The following is a 20,299-nucleotide window of genomic DNA, read 5'->3' on the forward strand; positions in this document are numbered from 1 at the left end:
CATATAAGTATCGTGTTCTTAACCTCATCTAATCATTGTTAATTTATTAAATAGTACATCACGATACACGAAGTACACCAAAGAGCCTGGCAGACTCGATAACATAGTCTAAGTTGCTGTACAAGATTTCAAATAGTAAGGGGAGATTCGGCTCCTGTGTTATTAGGGATATATCTTATAACGTGATAATAATACGATCACACATTAACAATTTGATCATTTATGGATACAAATCCGAAGGATTTACACTATATATCAATCTAGACAACGGTAATATTGTGGTGATTCTGATGACTCCGATGATTCGACGTCATCAGCTAGCTACGGTCTGGCTCCTTCCCCAGAACGTGGATCTAATACCCACATTAACAGTTTTGAGTGACATCTCATATCGGAAGCATCAGTTTAGACTGCCTTCATATGGGGAAATAATTATGCTGACCTGCATACGTTGAGCGCTAGTCAACGTTTCTTTGCATCAACAGTAACATCAGCACCAACTGATGCAGCATAATCTTTAATGGCAGCAACATCTTTAATGGCAGCAGCATCCATAACGTTAACGACACTAGCAGTTGCAACCATAGGAGAAGCTGCGGGCGAGGGAACTATTAAATTTATTTTGCAAATCCCACGTTTCGAGGTAGTATTCCCTCGCCTAATTGAAAAGAAACATTTTGAGGCTATGGGGGCGAATGAGGAAAACTGTATACCGTATCGACCACGACTCACAGAGTACACATGGTCGGGAAGTTGCGGATTCAAGGCGTATTACTAAAATAGAATTGTCAGACTCGAATAACCTTTGTTACATGACCCACGTCTCTTGTCTGACGAATATCTCTTGGCAAGGTTAAGGCAGGTGAACAAACAATTGGACTCGCGGAGTGCTGAGTGAAGCAAGGGCCGATCTGTCTGACCTCTCCCCAGAAGAGAAGCGTTTGTGATGGAAGGTGTCGGTTGACCTTTTTTATTGCAGGATATACAACAGAAATACCAACATGTAGTCAACGAAACGTGTCAGGCGTGTCGGCTGATAGTAAATAGTATGCTTGTTTCAAATAAAGGTTGTTTCACGTCATCTTTATCATACATCAGACATTACGAAGTGTGAGTGAGTTGGGTTAAACGCCATTTGTACATAATTTCAAGAAGTAAAGTTATATTCGATTACAGTCGACCTGTTTTTCTGTCACAAAGAAATCATCCAACCAGGTGGGAAAGAGTGAGTTTGGTTTTACGCCGTTTTGAGCTGAAGCAGTCCCAGCGTGTCAGGTTTGTGTCAGGCCGGAAAGTAACCTCCCATTTGTCAGACAGCTTATACCAGGATAAGTCAAAGTTGGTTAGTCAAGCAATAGTTACCTGTCGCTTTGGGAAAATTTGTATATGGTGCTGACAAACCTAGGAATACCACCAAGGCGAATCAAGCATTATATGGGACATTGCCACCCTGCTTTCCGAAACTGATAACGATGACGTTTTACTCAAATGTCTTTGGTATGTTATGAACAGAGTGAAACTTATGTACGGAAGCCTTTAAGGGCCATTTGTTTGTTTTTTTGTTTTTTCGATACTATCTTGAAATTTCAAGATAATAAGTTGAAATTTCAAGATATAAAGTTGACATTTCAAGATACTAAGATGAAACTTCAAGATATTATCAACTTCTGTATCTTGAAATTTCAAGATAGTAACTAAGTTGAAATTTCAACTTAGCATCTTGAAATTTCAAGATAGTATCGAAAAAAAACCAAAAAAACAAATGGCCCTAAAAGGCTTCCGTAGTAATGTCGTGTTACTGTCAATAAAGGGTAATTAAATCTTTCAAACCTAAGTTTATATATTTGACGATCTCGAAATTATCTTTATATCATGATCTTAAACTTGAAATTGGTGGAATGGATAGAGCGTCTGCCCGGAAAGCAGATTGTCGGCGGTTCGATCCCAAAACCGCGTCTTACCCAATTACTGTTTAAATACGTTGTTTTTAATATGTTCCGCATTCACTCACTCAATAATTATGTTTGCTCTGTTTCAGTCTGTGTCCAGATGGCAGGAGGAGTGTTCGCATTTTATGGAAAGACATCCATGTCATCTTTTAGTATCATACAGTCGTTTAGTAATACGTTTCACATGCCCTACATATCATTTAGTTTGTCTGGAACCACGGACAATCAACCAAAGCCATATGTGATATTTGTGAAACCGTCATATGTGGATGCCATGGCGGACTTAATCAAAGCATTCAGATGGACGCAATTGGATTACCTGTACGATTCGGATGATGGTAAGTTGTTACTCTATATTACCTCTTTCATGATTTATGTTTGCAAGGACGAACCAGATCAAATGTTTCAAACGTAGCCCAGTCGTTTAAGAAACTGCATTTCAATATGCAGAGTTTATCGTTGTGTTCGAATTAAATACTATTCATTGATAATGTTCCTTGCAATTTCATTGTTATCACCGGCCCGTGAAGATCCGGGATAGAATAGGTCATCAGCAACCCATGCTTGCCGTAAAAGGCGACTATGCTTGTCGTAAAAGGCGACTAATGGGATCGGGTCTTCAGGCTCGCTGACTTGGTTGATGCATGTCATCGATCCCAATTACGTGGATCGATGCTCATATTGTCAATCACTGGATTGTCTGGTCCAGACTCGAATATTTACGAACCAGATGAAATGTTTCAAACGTAGCCCAGTCGTTTAAGAAACTGCATTTCAATATGCAGAGTTTATCGTTGTGTTCGAATTAAATACTATTCATTGATAATGTTCCTTGCAATTTCATTGTTATCACCGGCCCGTGAAGATCCGCGATAGAATAGGTCATCAGCAACCCATGCTTGCCGTAAAAGGCGACTATGCTTGTCGTAAAAGGCGACTAATGGGATCGGGTCTTCAGGCTCGCTGACTTGGTTGATGCATGTCATCGATCCCAATTACGTGGATCGATGCTCATATTGTCAGCCACTGGATTGTCTGGTCCAGATTCGATTATTTACAGACCGCCGTCATGGAACTTGATTATTGCTGAGTGTGGCGTTAAACAACAAACAAATATACAATACAAAACACCGTCATCACCATCTGCGCTGCCGGGGAAAAGAAAGCATACACTCGAAAACTGGATTTGAATCAAACTTACAAACCTTCAAAACGTTACCAGGTTGCACACAGTCACCTGAACACCGCAATAAAAGGCCAAGTATCAAATACATGACAATATAGTAACCATTTCTAGTTTGTTTCATGTTCCCATCAAACATGGATGTACACTTTCCATTGCTCGGCAGTTTATGTGCTCGTTAGTAATACTGAAATGGTAAATTGTTACGGCCTTTGTACCTTCGGCATTAAACACTCACTAATCTGACATAACTGAAACATCGTCAGAAAGCAACGTCAGCCCAGGCTCACTACAGCCGAAACCTGTTATCCCGAGCTATGGGAACCAGGCCACATCCGAGTGCCTGTCAACAATGAAAGCTCTACTGAGGCCTCGAATGTTGTGACACCTTCTCAGCATGAGTCGTATGATATCTAGGAAAGAAAGAAAGAGCATGCACGATTGTACCTCAACGCCAAAGGATGGAGTTGCTGCAACATTGCTCGACATTAAGGGAACGTTGACTCCTGGAAAGTTGAAGTTATTCCTCTTGTCATACAATCTTGTGGATAATGTTTTGTCACTATATATCTTTATGCTTAGAATATGAAAGAGATGAGTCGGTCTCACTGGTCTCCTATATTTCTAAATAAGTGGAAGGGACTTAGCTAGTTCATGGTTATTGAATGATATCAGGTCATCAATATACATGAAGCTTGAGTTAAACGTCTTGGCCGAATTACCTTGTTGTGACTTTGCAGAAATTCCGACTCAAATGCATAAGGAAACAGATCAGCAAAATTAAGGAGAGCACAATTGGTCCCCAGTGGGATGCTTACTCCTAGCCTAAATGTCTGTCCCCTAAATTTACAAAGATGTTATCAATGGGAAATTCCAGGATTTCACATATTGTTTTTAGATGACATTTGCTTTCACTTTTGACAAATTGTCCTGAAGCTCGGAAGATAGATTTGTAACTGTATCTGTTGTCACTACTTTTTGTAAAACAAAAAGCCCCATGGATCAAGGAATTAAGTTTTAAGTTTTTTTGTCATATGGGACAGTGGTGCACAAAGTAGAAAAATCAAATGTTTGGACAGTATTGAACTGGGTTCTTGTCAGAGATTGTAAAAAGGTCAAGCAAATTCTTTGAGTTTTTGAGAATTCACATGGTTCTGATTCCACTTGTATGAAATATTGTCAGTGAATATAGTGAATCCATCCTTGATATGTATCAAATATTATGGTTAATCTTTGAGACAGATATTTGGTGGTACATTGGTTGACCCAGCAATTTATCTCTCTTCGTACGGATTTTTATGGCGCTGTGGAATCCAGTATAAAAGGGTAATGGACATGTCTTCAGGTTTAAGAGTGAAGCCTAGTAAAGTCTTTGTTTATCAAGTTTTATTTGCTTTCAAATTTAATGATGTTGTATGCCGCTTTTTGGGTGGACTTTTGCAATCTTAATATGTTGATACTGCTAACGCAACTGTCTTACTCCTGGTTTAAGTAATACACCGGCATCAGGAATATTAATGTTTATGTAAAACGGGTCAGCCTTGTGCGATCTAGATCAAACACTTGGCAGCAAAATACTACAGTTTTGATCTACAGTTTCAGGTAATAAACATACTGGACAGATAACCTCTCCATCATGTTTGGCATACTATGCTTGTTTGTTTGTTGTTTTACGCCGCACTCAGCAATATTCCAGCTATATGACGGCTGTCTGTAAATAATCCAGTGATTGATATCATGAGTAACGATCCACGCAATTGGGATCGATGACATGCATTAACGATCCTTAGTCGCCTTTTACGACAAGCATAGTCGCCTTTTACGGCAAGCATGGGTTGGCACGCTATTCACAAAATTTCTGTATTCGGAGGGAATTGACGACACTTATGAATTTAATTGACCAAATACTGATTGGAATAGCGATACTTGTCCAGAACATCACCACCTTTTACGTTAATAGTGCAATATATATGACATTCAACCAAACCTAAACCTATTTTCTCTCCCAGCATTGTCCAATCGCGTTCCATCTTATTTTTATTCTTGCAGAAAATATAAGTTTGAATGACAAGGACACAGATGTATAGTCACTGTGCTATAAAAATCACACGAACGCAAGGACATGTCATCGCTTCAATTGTTTTTGTTTTTGGTGGGTTTTTTTGCGTCAATAAAACATGAGAAACTAAAAGCCTAGGTAGGATAAGCTTCCTTTTTGTTTTCCTTTGTTCAAAGTGTCAGATTTGACAGTTTGAACAAAACATTGGAAATTGTTAAGAGCTTACCAAAAAAGCTACTAAAACGTCTCACTGAATAAAAATAAGTGGAACTCAATAATTCAACTGAAATTCGAGGTACAAGTAAGTTCGAGAATGCGGTGTTTTACCATATTCCTGGACTTGTTTCTTAAGAAATTCAAAGTAAAAAATATACTTGTGTTCAAATATTAGCAAAATGAACACTCTAAAATCAGCATTATTGACACTTGATAGCCCTAGCGATGTATTCAGTGATACTATCATCAACATGCAATTGTACACTTCTAATTCGTAAGAATAAACTTCTTATTTTCATAATGATTGTAAAAAAGGGCTTGAATGATATCATCTTATCTTCATCTTAACTAATGACATATACAGCGCCATCTCTGATCCAGTCTACCCTGTACTGAGACTGGGAGATACATCTGTCTTCCAACCCTTAATCGGCCCAGGCTTTCAATGCTTTTTAGCCAACTCTTTCCGAAGGTCCCTTTAGCCTCTCTGTAATACCACGGGGATTTTATCTGTCGCCATTTATGAAAGCTGCTGCCTTTCGTATGACGCTTGTGAATCAAAATAAGGATTACTGTAAGAGTTCTCCAAGGCCCCATATTCTCCCATGAGAGTCGTAAAACTACAAAACCATTTATTCCGCATCTGGTTCATGAACAAGTAAATCCTAGTATAGGACACAGACGGTGGGCGCTCAACCACAAATTGTACCTAGCCTGCATCACTAATACCTCAATGCATAGATAATAGACGTCTGGATTGTGTTTAAACAACCGTGGGTTAGCTTGCTTTAACAAACGCATATTTATTCCACGATAGGACAGCTTATTTCGAGAAATCGATTGCCCAACTGGACGGATTTGCAGAATGAAATGGCCAGTATATTCCCATAACTATTTAAATTGAATCAAGACTTCGAACCAAGACTCTCATTCTGACCGCGTTTAGCTTTATTTTGTACATAAATAATCTGTGCTAGACGCATGGAATTATATGTAGGATCATTTTTTATACGTACATGGATTATACCGTAGTTTGGATTTGGATGAACCGTTAGGCGTATCTCGATATTTTGTCGGCGTTTTCAGGATAAAACTCCTTATGGTCTATACACATACTCATAGTCATTGTTGTTGAGGTGTGGAGAGGCATGCGGGAGTGTGCGTGGTAGCTTGCACTTGGCCAGCATTATGCCATCGTGCTACCCACAAGGACTCAATGCCACAGTTCAACATGCCAAGAAAGCAAAGCTAACAACGTGTATCCGTGCACCTTGTTATATCCCCGTGTACGAAGTAAATTGGGGGTGTATAGCGTCCGGCCTTTCGTCCGAGCTTTTGTACGGCCCATAACTTTTTAACCATGCACCCTAGCTTCACCAAACGTGCTAAACACATTTTCCACAAGGAGTACTTGTGCCTTTTGCTCGTTTGAAGATTCTGAATTTGTAAATTTTTACCGTTTCCATGGACACATTAAGAAACATCAATAATTTATGTTGTGCTATCCCACAGTCGATTATCCCACACTAGAATGAAATATATTTGCAAAAACGTGTTCATTTCAAACATAATGCATCCTCATGGGGTTACAAAGGAAAGGGCAGTTCCTCTGACTTAAAGTAACAGGTATATTTCATTAATTAACAAACTGTTTACTATTTGTTGTTGACCAGCGGGGATAACGGGGTTATGTGCGCTTTGCTCACTTCTTTCTTGTTGGACTTGTACTCTCTTTTGGCTTGACTATGTGAGGTGAAATGGCGTTTGATCAAGATCGTTGCACTTATATAGCGACGTACATGTACATATGTGTGTGTCTATTGCTGGTTTTATAAAATGGTTATAACATGAATGAATGACAGTATACACACTTTAACAACTCCAAACTGACTTGCCCTTGTTTTATATTTTTAACGCCGAGCGAGAGGCAAGGTAACAATATGTACCATCTTTTAACGTCTTATTAGTAAGATGTGGCCAGGGGATCGAACCACCGATCTATCCACTACCCAACGGACGTGGTCCATTTGTTTGAGGAAACTGGTATTAAATGATAGTTGACTTCCATTTGTCATTCCTGTGTATTATTATATATATAATAACTTCATTGACAAAATGTCCTTTTTTACAAAATGAGTTTTTGAAATTGCACTAGGTGCATCGGTAACTGGGTCATCTACCATTCCTGATTTCGTGCATAGGTTTGAGTGAAATATGCATAAAGCTGACCAGTTAAAGTACCATCGTTCAAACATTTTCGGATGCATCTTTTAATGCATGCCTACCTCATTCTGGGTTACCTTTGCCCTAAAATATGTGCTGGTCGCCAGAGACCACTTATTGGATAGTAAGTTCGGGGTCGGTTACCTTGTTGATTTAATGATATCGTATCCCGACAGCGAGACTACTGAAGTTCCGGGGTAGAATAGGTCTCAAGCAACCCATGCTTGCCGTAAAAGGCGTCTATGCTTATCGTAAGAGGCGACTAACGGGATCGGGTGGTGGGCTGGCTGACTTGGTTGATGCATGTCATCGGTCCCAATTGCGTGAATCGATGCTCATAATGTGAATCACTGGTTTGTCTGATCCAGACTCGATCATATAGCTGGAATATTGCTGAGTATATATCAAGTATTTACATGCATATAGACAAGAGTGAATTACCCGTATTTATCTCAAAGTGGATACAAACATGGAATCTATGAAAATGAACACATAGTCCCCAACAAGATGATAAGGCAACACGTTATGTTCAAGTATGAGTTAGAAAAGTCAAAATTAGGTAAGACATGCCCAAAGGTACGGGGGTTCTAAACAATTCTTTGTTCCCGAAATGCTTGAAAAAGAAATTCAGTTTATCATCAAGTTTAACAAAAACAGTTCAAGCATAATGTACTGATAAATGTGTGATAAATAAATACCCCCACCTAACCACACACACACACACACACACACACACACAAATTAATGATGGTCACATTTAGCTCAGTCATGCTCAACACCTGCATTCGACTGTCACCGGAACAGCAGATATATTGAACGGCCTCACACTCTGGTTCCCACACATTGGCATCGACCGTCCAACTGTGTCATATTACTTTTTAACAGATCATAAACAGTGAGAAAGTGTCACATAAATGCACCAGGTGAATCACCAAAGAATCTAACTGACGCGGATACTCACAAGTCGCATACCCACAGTCTATGGGCTTTAGTTTCACTGCACTCTCACCCCATTTAGATTCCGGTGTCCTTAGGTTAAGGAACAGTCTGCAAGTTCTCTGAAGAACCCTTTTTCTCATAGTAACTATCATCTTATAGATATTTCTTGGCACCAGGAGGGTCTCTTTTTATACAGGCGTATACAACTTTGGCATATCAATTACTGTGAGCCTTCTTATCGTGGTTGCCATAAGACGGGGCAATTTTCGAAAATTGTCAGATTTGATTCACGCACATCGCGTTGGCTTTCCATTTCGCTGTTTCAGACTTCCCGTCTGGGTCTGTGTAGTGATTATGCAACAGTTGACAATAAAAAAAAGATAAATATGATATTCAACTTAACTCAAGAGGAATGCTGCTGGTAGGAAAGGACGTGTCCACCCGTATACGAACACCTGGTGTCAGCACTGTAATTTTACAGTTTTTCGGGAGTGTAGTTTCAATTTATGTGATTTATTTGTTTTCATTAAACACAATTCAGGGTTTAAAATGACATATTGTATTAGAGGTCAATTCCAACGGGGATTCATTGTGTAAACCACACGTGTTGGTGTTTCCTTTCTGATATTAATGCATAAAGTCTGGTGCATATTCGTGGGGTCGGTAGCCTAGTGGTTAAAGCATTAGCTCGTCAGGCTGCAGACCCGGGTTCGATTCCCCCTATAGGTACAATGTGTGAAGCCCATTTCGGGTGTATTGCTGAAATATTGCCAAAAGCGGTGTAAAACCATACTCACTCACTCACTTGTGCATATTCACGCCGTCGCTATGATTATCTACAACTTAGGTATTGTATCAGCAAAATGTAAGCATATTATCACGACATAGGAGTATTTTATATAATTTTATACATATCTCGAGTGCTCGATCGCGAGAATTTAGAATGCTTGCAAACAACCGATGTTATGATATATTGTTTTTCAGAGTGTGAGTTTGTAACGATTTTGAGATTTTGTCGGATATATTTCAACTATACTATGACATTTCAGAGAACATAATTATTAAAACACGTAACGAACGGTATGAGCATTCTTTTGACAAGAAACGGATAAAATGTCATATTCTCACAAATGATTAGATATAACTTCAGAGAATACGAACTGTTGGCTATTAGTATAAGGAAAAGACTAGTCTTGATTTTGTTTGTTTTCGCCTCATGATTCAGATTTTGAAAACAAGATATCCGTCAATTGAACCATCATTTTGCCATTTTTCACACTGAATCGTCGCTTTAAATCATGTTTAAAACTGCCCAACACTGTTATTTTCCGATGCACGCTTGTAGTCGAGATGATGGTTATCAAGCAGGATATTTTAGGAAGAACCAGGTAATTCCCCAAATGACAGCTTTAGCAACATCAACTTTAGCAAAGCGTTATCAGACTCAATGGCCGGGCTTCTACGCAAGTCTGATTATAGTTAACGCCATGGTTTTGACAAGTCTTCATTTTGGCCGTTTCCTCATCCCTAACTTCGCCCGGAGAGTGAGAACGCGGTACCACAAACCATATGTTCCAGTTTCCATAATTACCATTTAGGGAGCGTGGGTCTCTGATTTGGGCACGTGGGACACGCTAATTCGACAGCGGGTCGATGGTGCCTATTGTTGCGGTCTTGATAATAACGATGGGGATTGCCAAGCCACACACTGAGCTGCTATTAACTTGCCTGGTCACCATGGCCGGTTTCAGTAACTACTTTGAATATTGAATCTTATTCTAATAACCTCTACAAAAATAGACATATTACTTTTAACTGCATACATTCTTATCGATGACTGACAATCCTGAAAACTTTAGGTCAGTGAAAGACAGTTTATAGACATGTTCGTATAAGTCAGTTTATATTGCCTCTAGTTACTGGTACGTGTGTGCTTTAGATTTTCTTTAACTCGACTTAATAAATTAATGTGAAGGGATACACACATAAGACTGCTTCTAATTTCAAAAATGTTTTTGGAAACGTATGCCGCTATTTCGTCGAAGAGATAAATGAAGGTTGTTATTCACTACTTTTTTCATTTTTTGTAAATCCTGAAAAGGAAATTTCTGATAAATGTACGTTTGCATGAACACAATACACAAGAAGATGAACGATCTTCAAACACTGAGGAGATACCAATCACAAATAGCTCTCTGTTTTGCTGTATCAGCACATTTAGAGAATGCTTTTTATTCATGCACATAATGATTAACATGTAGCAAAAACAATATCGATTGCAGCGACGTTTCATGTTAGGTATTCTCTTGGCGTGCTGCAGAACAGGGAAGCATTATAACGACGCGAAACAGGCTTCTGTAACTTCCCATAAACAAGTCAGATATTCAAGGAGCATAAAACATACACTCGCCTGTGAGTTTTTACGTTTCTTTGAAATTTTCAATCAAAACATAAATAACGATGAATAATATTTGTTATGAAGAAAGTGGTTAATTGAGAACGTGGATATTGTTTAGAGGAATGTGGTAGAAACACATAGATTTGGAATTAGATGACGTTAAATGCGGTGAAATAGAGCTTAACGCCGCGTTCAATTCTATTGCACTCATGCAGCGGCGTATGTGTGTGTATGTTCATATGTGTCTTTCCGACCCGTGAAGATCCGGGGTAGAATACGTCTTCAGCAACCCATGCTTGCCGTAAAAGGCGATTATGCTTGTCGTAAAAGGCGACTAACGGGATCGGGTGGTCAGGCTCGCTGACTTGGTTGATGCATGTCATCGGTCACAATTGGGTGGATCGATGCTCATGATATTAAGCACTGGATTGTCTGGTCGAGACTGGATTATTTACAGATTGACGTCATATATCTGGAATATTGCTGAGTGAGGCGTTAAGCAACAAGCAAGCAAACAAACAAATATGTGTCTTGTGGTATTTTGGTATGATGCGTCCGAGAATCGAACCTCCGCTCTCCGGACAGACACTCCATCCACTAAACCACGAAGCCGGTCTCGAGTATTAGATGAAAGGATAATATCTAATGCGAGTCGAGTCTGGTGCGTGAAAAATGAGGAAAACCTTTTCCCAACCATTATGATAGTTGCGAATGAGCATGTACGACTCGAATGTACAAGGGTTCTTCTACATATTATGTACTTTCACCAAGTTCCATAACATATAGTCTTCTCATTCTACACATGCACCATCAGCATATGCATGTGTCAATTACTAAGACAAAAAATCTGAACTTCTGTTCATATTTAAGCATTTTACAGACAACACAACCAAGAATTTGTATCGGGTCACACGTGCCTTGGTGGTTGATCAATAACAACTGTGAAGTTAAACGAGGTATTTTCACAAAAGTTTTGTTTAATAGCTGGGCAATCTGGCGGCAATCAAATCAAGCAAGCAATAATGTAGCAATAACATTGGCATAATTACTACCACCAAATCTTGCAGTTTGACATTTCTAACAACCTTTATCTGCAGTTCCATCGATCTAGATGCGCCTCACTTAATGCTGTGTTGTTAAGTAATTTCTCGCTTGTTTCATATCATGGAAAACATTACGATCAAACACAGAAAAACGATAGAGAAACACAGAATCTGATTAAAGTTGGCTAAAATAAACACGAGATTGTTTGGAACATTAACACGTTTTACGTTCATTATATTGTAAAATGAATGGTTGTGTGTGATGAAATCTGATTGGAAAATGTTGTTAAATGGAAATGTATCCCAGAAATCTTTGAGCTTTTCCCCGAGTATGAATACGTTTCTTGACAAGTGTCTTTTTTCTCATTCCCAAACTTTGCAGCTCGATCAATACTCTTTGAAAAACTTCTTTCTCCGCATTCCAATAAAGGGGAGGGTTCAGTTATCAGCACATGACGTCATCCATAATATCATGACTTCATAACATTCGTGAGTGATGTCACAGCTGCCTCACAGCTGTTTGAGAACGCATAATAGAGTGCGACGCAACCTATAACTGTTGTCCCCACGATCTCGATACGCGTTTCATGTTTCGAATTTACTGGATTTGGTGACTGTTCCTGGGAAAATCATAGTATCCATTTGATGCTAGATAAATTCATTTGTATCAATGCTATAATCTTCTACGGGACACGTGTAGTCAAGTCATCTAAGGAGCCGCGATTTGCTGCACATAAACTGACGTCCAAAATAAACTTTACCAACTGGAAATATAAATTCCAGACAAAGTATAATTTTTTGTCGATGAAGTCTATCTTAAACACATAACCTAAATACAACACTAGTGTATGCAGAAAATGTTAATCGTCTGTTACATGTTTGCGAGATAACACGCGAAAAAGTGAAAAACACGTGCACCACGGATAACTGCAAATGCACGTGCGGGTAAGGGTATAAAACGATTGCAACGGCAAGTCAGACATCAAAAGTGATAAAAAAAACACACAAAAGAAATGCCACGACTCACAGTCGAACAACGTGAACGAGCCTTGGGTATGGTTCAGATGGGAGCCACCCACGCCGATAATTGCACGAACCTTCGGTTGCCCCCGTGTTGCCGTTACCACCTTGATGCAACGTTACAGACAGACAGACCAAGGGTGACCACGCTTCCTGACAGTGACGTCATCGGCGACAAATGCCTTAGGTCACAGGGTTAGTCGACAGACAGTGGCCAAGAGACTCAGGGCTCATGGAATCAGGGCTTTTAGACCATACAGAGGACAGCTATTGACAGCGCAACATCGTCGTCTGCGACTGAGTTGGGCCCGGAATGTATGACGTCGGCAACGACGTGACTGGCAGAGGGTTGTCTTCACTGACGAAAGTCGATTCTGTATGTTTAGGGCTGATGGAAGACAACGTGTTTACCGCCGAAGGGATGAACGAACGGCGGCGTGTTGCGTGCAGGAGGTCGTACCATATGGTTGAGGGAGTGTCATGGTGTTGGGAGGGATCTTTGGGCAGGAGAGGACACCGCTGGTCATTGTTGACGGAAACTTGACAGCTCAGCGTTACATGCATAACATTCTTCGTCCAGTTGTCCTACCATTTCGCCAACAGCAGCCACGTGGTGTCATTTATCAGCATGACAACGCTAGAGCCCATACAGCCAGAATTGTCACCAACTTCCTCGCAGCCAACAACGTCAACCATATGGTGGAGGGAGTGTCATGGTGTGGGGAGGGATCTGTGGGTAGGAGAGGACACCGCTGGTCATCGTTGACGGAAACTTGACAGCTCAGCATTACATGGATAACATTCTTCGTCCAGTTGTCCTATCATTTCTCCAACAGCAGCCACGTGGTGTCATTTATCAGCATGACAACGCTAGAGCCCATACAGCCAGAATTGTCACTAACTTCCCCGCAGCCAACAACGTCAACGTCCTGCCGTGGCCTGCACGCTCACCCAACATGTCCCCCATTGAACACCTCTGGGACTTGATGGATCGTCGTGTTCGTTCGACAACGACCACACTCTCCAGCCAGCCGGCAAGAACTGATCTTGGCCCTCCAAGAAGAATGGCGTCAAATCCCTCCTGACCTCATCGAAGAGTTTTTGCGTGTATTGAGGCATTTGGTGGTCACAAACGCTACTAATGACTTGTTATTGAACGTGAGCGATTGTTTATGTACTCTGCCTATTGTCCATGATTCTGAAAGCTCGAGTTTTGTACCACACCCAACTTTGGGGGGCTCTGACGTCATTCTCAGTCGCGTTAATATTGTCATTTTCAGTGTTGATTATGTTGATATATTGATCTTCTCAATACACTTTACTTCATGCATGTATGTTTTGTTGTTTTTAAACAGGAGTGATTTCAAACTCTTGTAAAGTTTCTTTTGGACGCCAGTTTAGTTGTTTCCCTTAGACGTGCCAGGAACCTATGACCGTGGGCTCGAATCCCGGTTGCCATGATCATGTTTCTTGGTTTGTCATCACCATTCCCGTGCTCGTGGGTTTCTCAGTTTCTCAGCGTTAAGACCTCTCTAACTTCGGGCTTTCGTCCCAGGTGAACACTAATAACTGATATACTGGTCAATGTGACGTTGTACCCATCTCCCTCTCCCACTCTGATCTGGTACCATGACAACATGGCGGTTTGGTAGTGGTTACAGCGTTTGTTCATCACACAGATGACACAGATTGTTGTTTGTTTGTTTGTTGTTTAACGCCACACAAAATATTTCAGCTATATGACGGCGGTTTGAAAAATAAACGAATCTGGATCAGACCACCCAGTGATTGACATCATAAGCATCGATCAACACATTACATGCATCAACCAAGTCAGCAAGCATGACCACCCGATCCTGTTAATCGCCTCTTACGACAATCATAGTCGCCTATCATGGAGACCCAGATTAAATTCTCCCCATGAGTACAATGTGTGACGCCGCTTCTCTTTGTCATGATATTGCTGGAATAACTAAAAGTTATATTGGCTATTAACTAAGTTAAAAGTTATAAAAACTCTATTGTTCAAATTGGCGTTAACCCAAATCCACTCACTCATACAAGTATACACTCAGTACACACATTTCCGTAAATATTATCAAATTTAATGAGTAGTTTAGATGTCATTGTCTACTAAACCAACCAGACCTAGTCGTCGTCCTGGTGGAAAATTAAATCTTTTGCAAGACCGGCCAAGGCGACACATAGTGCAGAGAAGGCCTGACATCAAACATATGCAACAGACCATTGTCATTTTAGATCGTGCCTGGTAAATCATGTGTTGCACACAACACACACGACCTGACAATATGTATGCCCCACGGCATATAAATGCTGTTAATAAATTTCATCTTTATCGGAATGCTAATGCGATAAACCAGTGATTTAGTTTAAAGCAGCAATGTGGCATGTACAAAGAGCCTCGCGTTGTAGTCGCGTCATCGTGTTGTCACCTGCAAACACTCATCTGGTCAGGAACGTCTCAGTTCCTCTGGCAAGTGCCTCTCCTGTTGTCTTCGACCTATTTAGTGTCTCGCGCGATGCGCAGACTGCATTTGTAGATAAACACCTTCTTCAAGTGCGTCTGAACCGCCATCGTCACGTTTTCACAAAGGGTTTAAATCATTTCAAACAAACACTTTTCATTCTGAACATTCGTTCGATGTATGGGCCAGGTTCAAATCATTAAAAAATTGTTTTGTTTCTTTTAAATTAAATGACACTTGACACGAATTCGTTAGATAACAAATTTTTCAGGTTCACGGCTTCATAATATATAGAAATGTTACAAATCACTACAACTACTTAATGTGACTTGAAATGTGTTGTAAAATACACAAAAGTGTGCAGATGTCATGACGCAATGATGTTTAGTGTGACGTCGTTTGCTAGTCATGTCACAATTAATCATTTTGGCACTTCGAGCTACCATATGGTAAGTCAGATGAATCCAGATTGCACACACACTTACACACACACACGTACACACACGTACGTACACACACACACACACACGCACGCACGCACGCACGCACACACACGCACACTCACACACTTAAATACAAAATGTGATATATTTTATAAATATTCGACAACCAATATTTGGTTTGGAAGGAAAATATCTGTAAGCACGTTATTGGTAAAAAAGAGAATACCTAATTGCAGAGACAACCATAAATGTAGCATTGGAAACACGATAGCTATAAGGTCGTCTTAAACGAGAACTATTATTGCGGGTTGTTTCCGGAGAATGAGCCATATATTCTAGGTAAAGAGTGTCATTCTGTTTATGCGATCTCACACACACCGCTAGTGACACATGTATCTCATACTCTTCCACCTGGTAGACTTGATTGATCATCTTGTAGACGATACATATGTTTTCTACACAGTTGTCGAAGAGTAATGCTTTAAAAAGAGACTGTAATGTATTGAGGGTTGTGTGGTTAATGTTGTAAACATGGTATAAACATACTGTGGCGGGAATAGTTTTAACCCGCTGCATTGATGGTCCCTGGTGATCGGCTAGTTTTAGGTTCGAATCCACGATTACGTATAATGATAAGTTTTGGGTTGTCAGCACTAAACCGGGCCTTTGTGGTCGAATATGTATGTTAACGTGTCCGACTTGCGTCGGTGTGTGAGCAGGAGTGGTTTTCTTTTTCTTACACACCTGTGGGCGAGAAACCCATTTGAGATAACTGGTATCAAACTGATGTGTGAGATCGAAATCCAGGCCCGTGATTGCCTACTCCATGGTGATGACCTGAGGTCAGATTATTATTGACTACTTTCCTTATCGTAAGTGATCGGTAAGTTATTCATGCTTCAGTCGAATGTTCACCACCGTCTGTGTTGAACGTTATGGTTTTAGCGTGTAAGCCAAGATAACGCAGTGTCATATATGTCCCTCTTCTTCAATCCTCACTTCGACGTCTAATAACATAACATCACGCACACTAATATTATTCACAGTTTGGGAAATTCCCTGTTCTGTGATATCATCGATGATTGTCGTTTAAGGTAAATCAAAAGTATTGAAAATTGACCTCTGAAAATTTGGTACATCGGAAATGTCGTCATTTTTAAAACAATATTATATCACCATTACTAGTATTTACTGTATTTTTAGAAATTGAATATTGGATATTTAATCGCAGAAAAGAATTTGGAAAATTGCAAATTAGTGATCACGGGTATCTGTTTCATCAGTTCACAAATGATAATTCTGAAACGTCGCCGATAAGCCTAGAATAGTTTAGAATGTTTTGGAAAATACGCAGCGTGAATTATGGAATTAAAAATATATACATTACAATTCAACAGAAATCGTAAAAGTTTCCGTCCTATGTGACGCCATGACTGACGCAACGTCACGCTCAACAACGACGGTAATTATTTTCATTGGGACTAATTCTATTGGTTACATAAGAAAATTCAAACAAATAACAGTGTCAGATTGTTTCTGATTACTTACATGACATATTTATATATATACGATCCCTCAGTCAACGTTACTCCTCCTCTATTGTCATTGAACAGGACATTTTGTAAAATTCGGTCACCGGTAGGGATGTTATACGGGAGTAAACATTGTTTTACATAATTTCATGTTAACTCAGCGGCTAGCGGGTCAATTTATGTTCTTTGATCTTATCTAGTTTGCAAAATCAATAACGGGATCGGGTGGTCAGGCTCGCTGACTTGGTTGATGCATGTCATCGTATCCCAATTGCGTGGATCGATGCTCATGATGTAAATTACTAGATTGTCTGGTCCAGACTCGATTATTTGCAGACTGACGTCATATAGTTGGAATATTGCTCAAGGCGTGAGGCGTTAAGCAACAAACAAACAAACAAATCATATAACAATTACGAACACGTTGTACGAAAAGGTTTGCTTTTACCATTCTTTGAACAAAGACTCCTTGATAAACTGAAACAATTCGAATTTTGTACAGTGTCGTAGTTGAGCTGTTTGTTTGTGTTTCCTACTTTTATCGGTAGTTCACCGACACTATATGTTTCCTATACATATCTGTTGTCTTGTGTTGGGGGGCGGTTGGGTAGCCCAGTGGATAAAGCGTTAGCTCGTCACGACGAAGACCCGGGTTCGATTCCCATTTCTGGTGTCCCCCACCGTGATATTGCTGGAATATTTGCTCAAAACGGTGTAAAACCATACTCACTCACTCACTCACTCACTCACTGTTGTGGTGGCAGGGACGCAGGTGGCCCAGTCTTTAAAGGTGCCGCAATTCGCTGTGCATCCCTTACGCGTCCGATAAACCTGGGTTCGAATCCCATATTCAGGCTGATTATGATATAGGTTTGTCATACTATTTATATATGTATATATAGCTAAACGCGCACACTCATGCCGCCCATATTGCACGGTTCATCCCCACTGTGCGTTCCATTGCGCTCATGCGAGGTACGATATTGGCGCCAACAACAACCACACACTCACACACGTCTACCACCTTAATTCAAGATGCTCGGAATTCTATTTCCAGTCTCATTTGATTAGAAGTATTTTTATTGTTTGGAGTTGTTTATTTGTGAATGTGAACACATTTCGATTTTGTCCTAGGGGATACCCAGCATCCGTTTAATTAAAGAATATATCACTGACAGTTTATTGATATGCAGGCTTTCCACTGTTTACAAATCGTTGTCTAAATTAACCAGTATCCTTCGTGGTGAGTAGATTCCAACATGTATATGGCGACGGTGGCGACAGTGCTGATAGACTTGCTGAAGACATTGGTCGATTCCCAACGTGGGAATAAAGTTTAATGCTCATTTGCGGCGTCCCGAATGTGTGATACGGTTGGAATAATGCTACACGGGGTTAAAAACTTATTTCACTTTCTCCAAAATATACATAGATAGTCAGATAGCAGTGATTTTCTGTGATTTTCTGTAAATTCCTCTCATGTCAGGAATGCTGCATCACAACAGCAGCAACAGTTCAGTAAACTTTCAAATAAACGTAAAAGCAGTTGTGTTCTCTACATTCCCAACACATGAAGTATTATCCATTGCCAGGGTAACCTTTCAGTAAACTTTCAAAAAAACGTAAAAACAGTAGTGTTCTGTACATTCCCAACACATGAAGAATTATCCATTACCAGGGTAACAATTCAGTAAACTTTCAAATAAACGTAAAAGCAGTCGTGTTCTGTACATTCCCAACACATGAAGAATTATCCATTGCCAGGGTAACCTTTCAGTAAATTTTCAAATAAACGTAAATGCAGTAGTGTTCCGTACATTCCCAACACATGAAGAATTATCCATTGCCAGGGTAACCTTTCAGTAAACTTTCAAATAAACGTAAAAGCAGTAGTGTTATAAAAAATCCTATCATGTCAGGAATGCGTCATCACCAGGGTAACCTTTCAGTAATCATTTTTAACACTATCTAAAAATGTTAAAAGCAGTGGTGTTCTGTTCATTTCTACTGTGTCAATAATGCTTCATTACCAGGGTTACCTTTCAGTAAACTTTCAAATATACTGTCAAAAATTGGTAAAAGCAATGGTGTTCTGTACATTCCCATCTAGCTAAGAATGATTCATTACCAGGGTAACATTTCAGCAACCTGTCAATTTAATTTGTAAAATAGACGTAAAACCACTGGTGTTCTGAACATAACATAACAGGATAACTTTTCAGCAAATGTCAAGTTTGTTTGTTTAGGCCCTGTCACACTACAACCTATAGCGGTGACGTATGGCGACGTATGAGAAGAACGCCGGCAATGCTGAAACACGCTATGGATAAGTTAGGTGTAAGATCTATACGTCAAAAGCACGCTGGTATACGCGGTAGTACGCCGAGACTTATACGTCTTCGTAATTTGGCTAAAGGTGAAACTGTCCACCTTCCGTATTGATAACGTATGCGTTACTACTACTAACGAATGTCTAACGTATACATCCAAAGTATATGGCGTATTCGACATATGTCTGACGACGAGTTTCTAGCGTTCGGTTAGCGTATTTGTACCGTAGTACAAACGTTTTTGGGGTTTCTGACATCATAGAAGATCGAGGTGAAGGATCTTGAGAGCCTGCATCAAGAAGAAATAGTAATTCTCCAACATCAGCATGACATCCTCCACTTGACATTTTACCAGATCTTGCTGGGCTCCAGGCAGGTTTCTTCTTGGGAGGCATCTTGATGATGTTGACAGAGCGAAGACTACTGCTTGAATGAAGCAATTTGATGAATGGGTGTACACTACTAGTTATACTACCGT

The 20,299-nt window shown here is 40.0% G+C and overlaps 1 protein-coding gene across 1 annotated transcript in view; it reads left to right on the top strand.

The window, feature by feature from the left end:
• LOC139449470 (glutamate receptor-like) overlaps positions 1 to 20,299 on the top strand; it is a 113,934-nt gene that overhangs the window by 21,060 nt on the left and 72,575 nt on the right. The window contains exon 3 of the mRNA XM_071230887.1: positions 2,039 to 2,287. Coding sequence (XP_071086988.1) covers positions 2,039 to 2,287 — 249 coding nt within the window. The remainder of the gene's footprint in view (positions 1 to 2,038; positions 2,288 to 20,299) is intronic.

This window comes from Haliotis cracherodii, unplaced genomic scaffold (genome assembly GCF_022045235.1).
Source record: "Haliotis cracherodii isolate W230 unplaced genomic scaffold, xgHalCrac1.p SCAF_8, whole genome shotgun sequence".
Lineage (NCBI taxonomy): Eukaryota > Metazoa > Mollusca > Gastropoda > Lepetellida > Haliotidae > Haliotis > Haliotis cracherodii.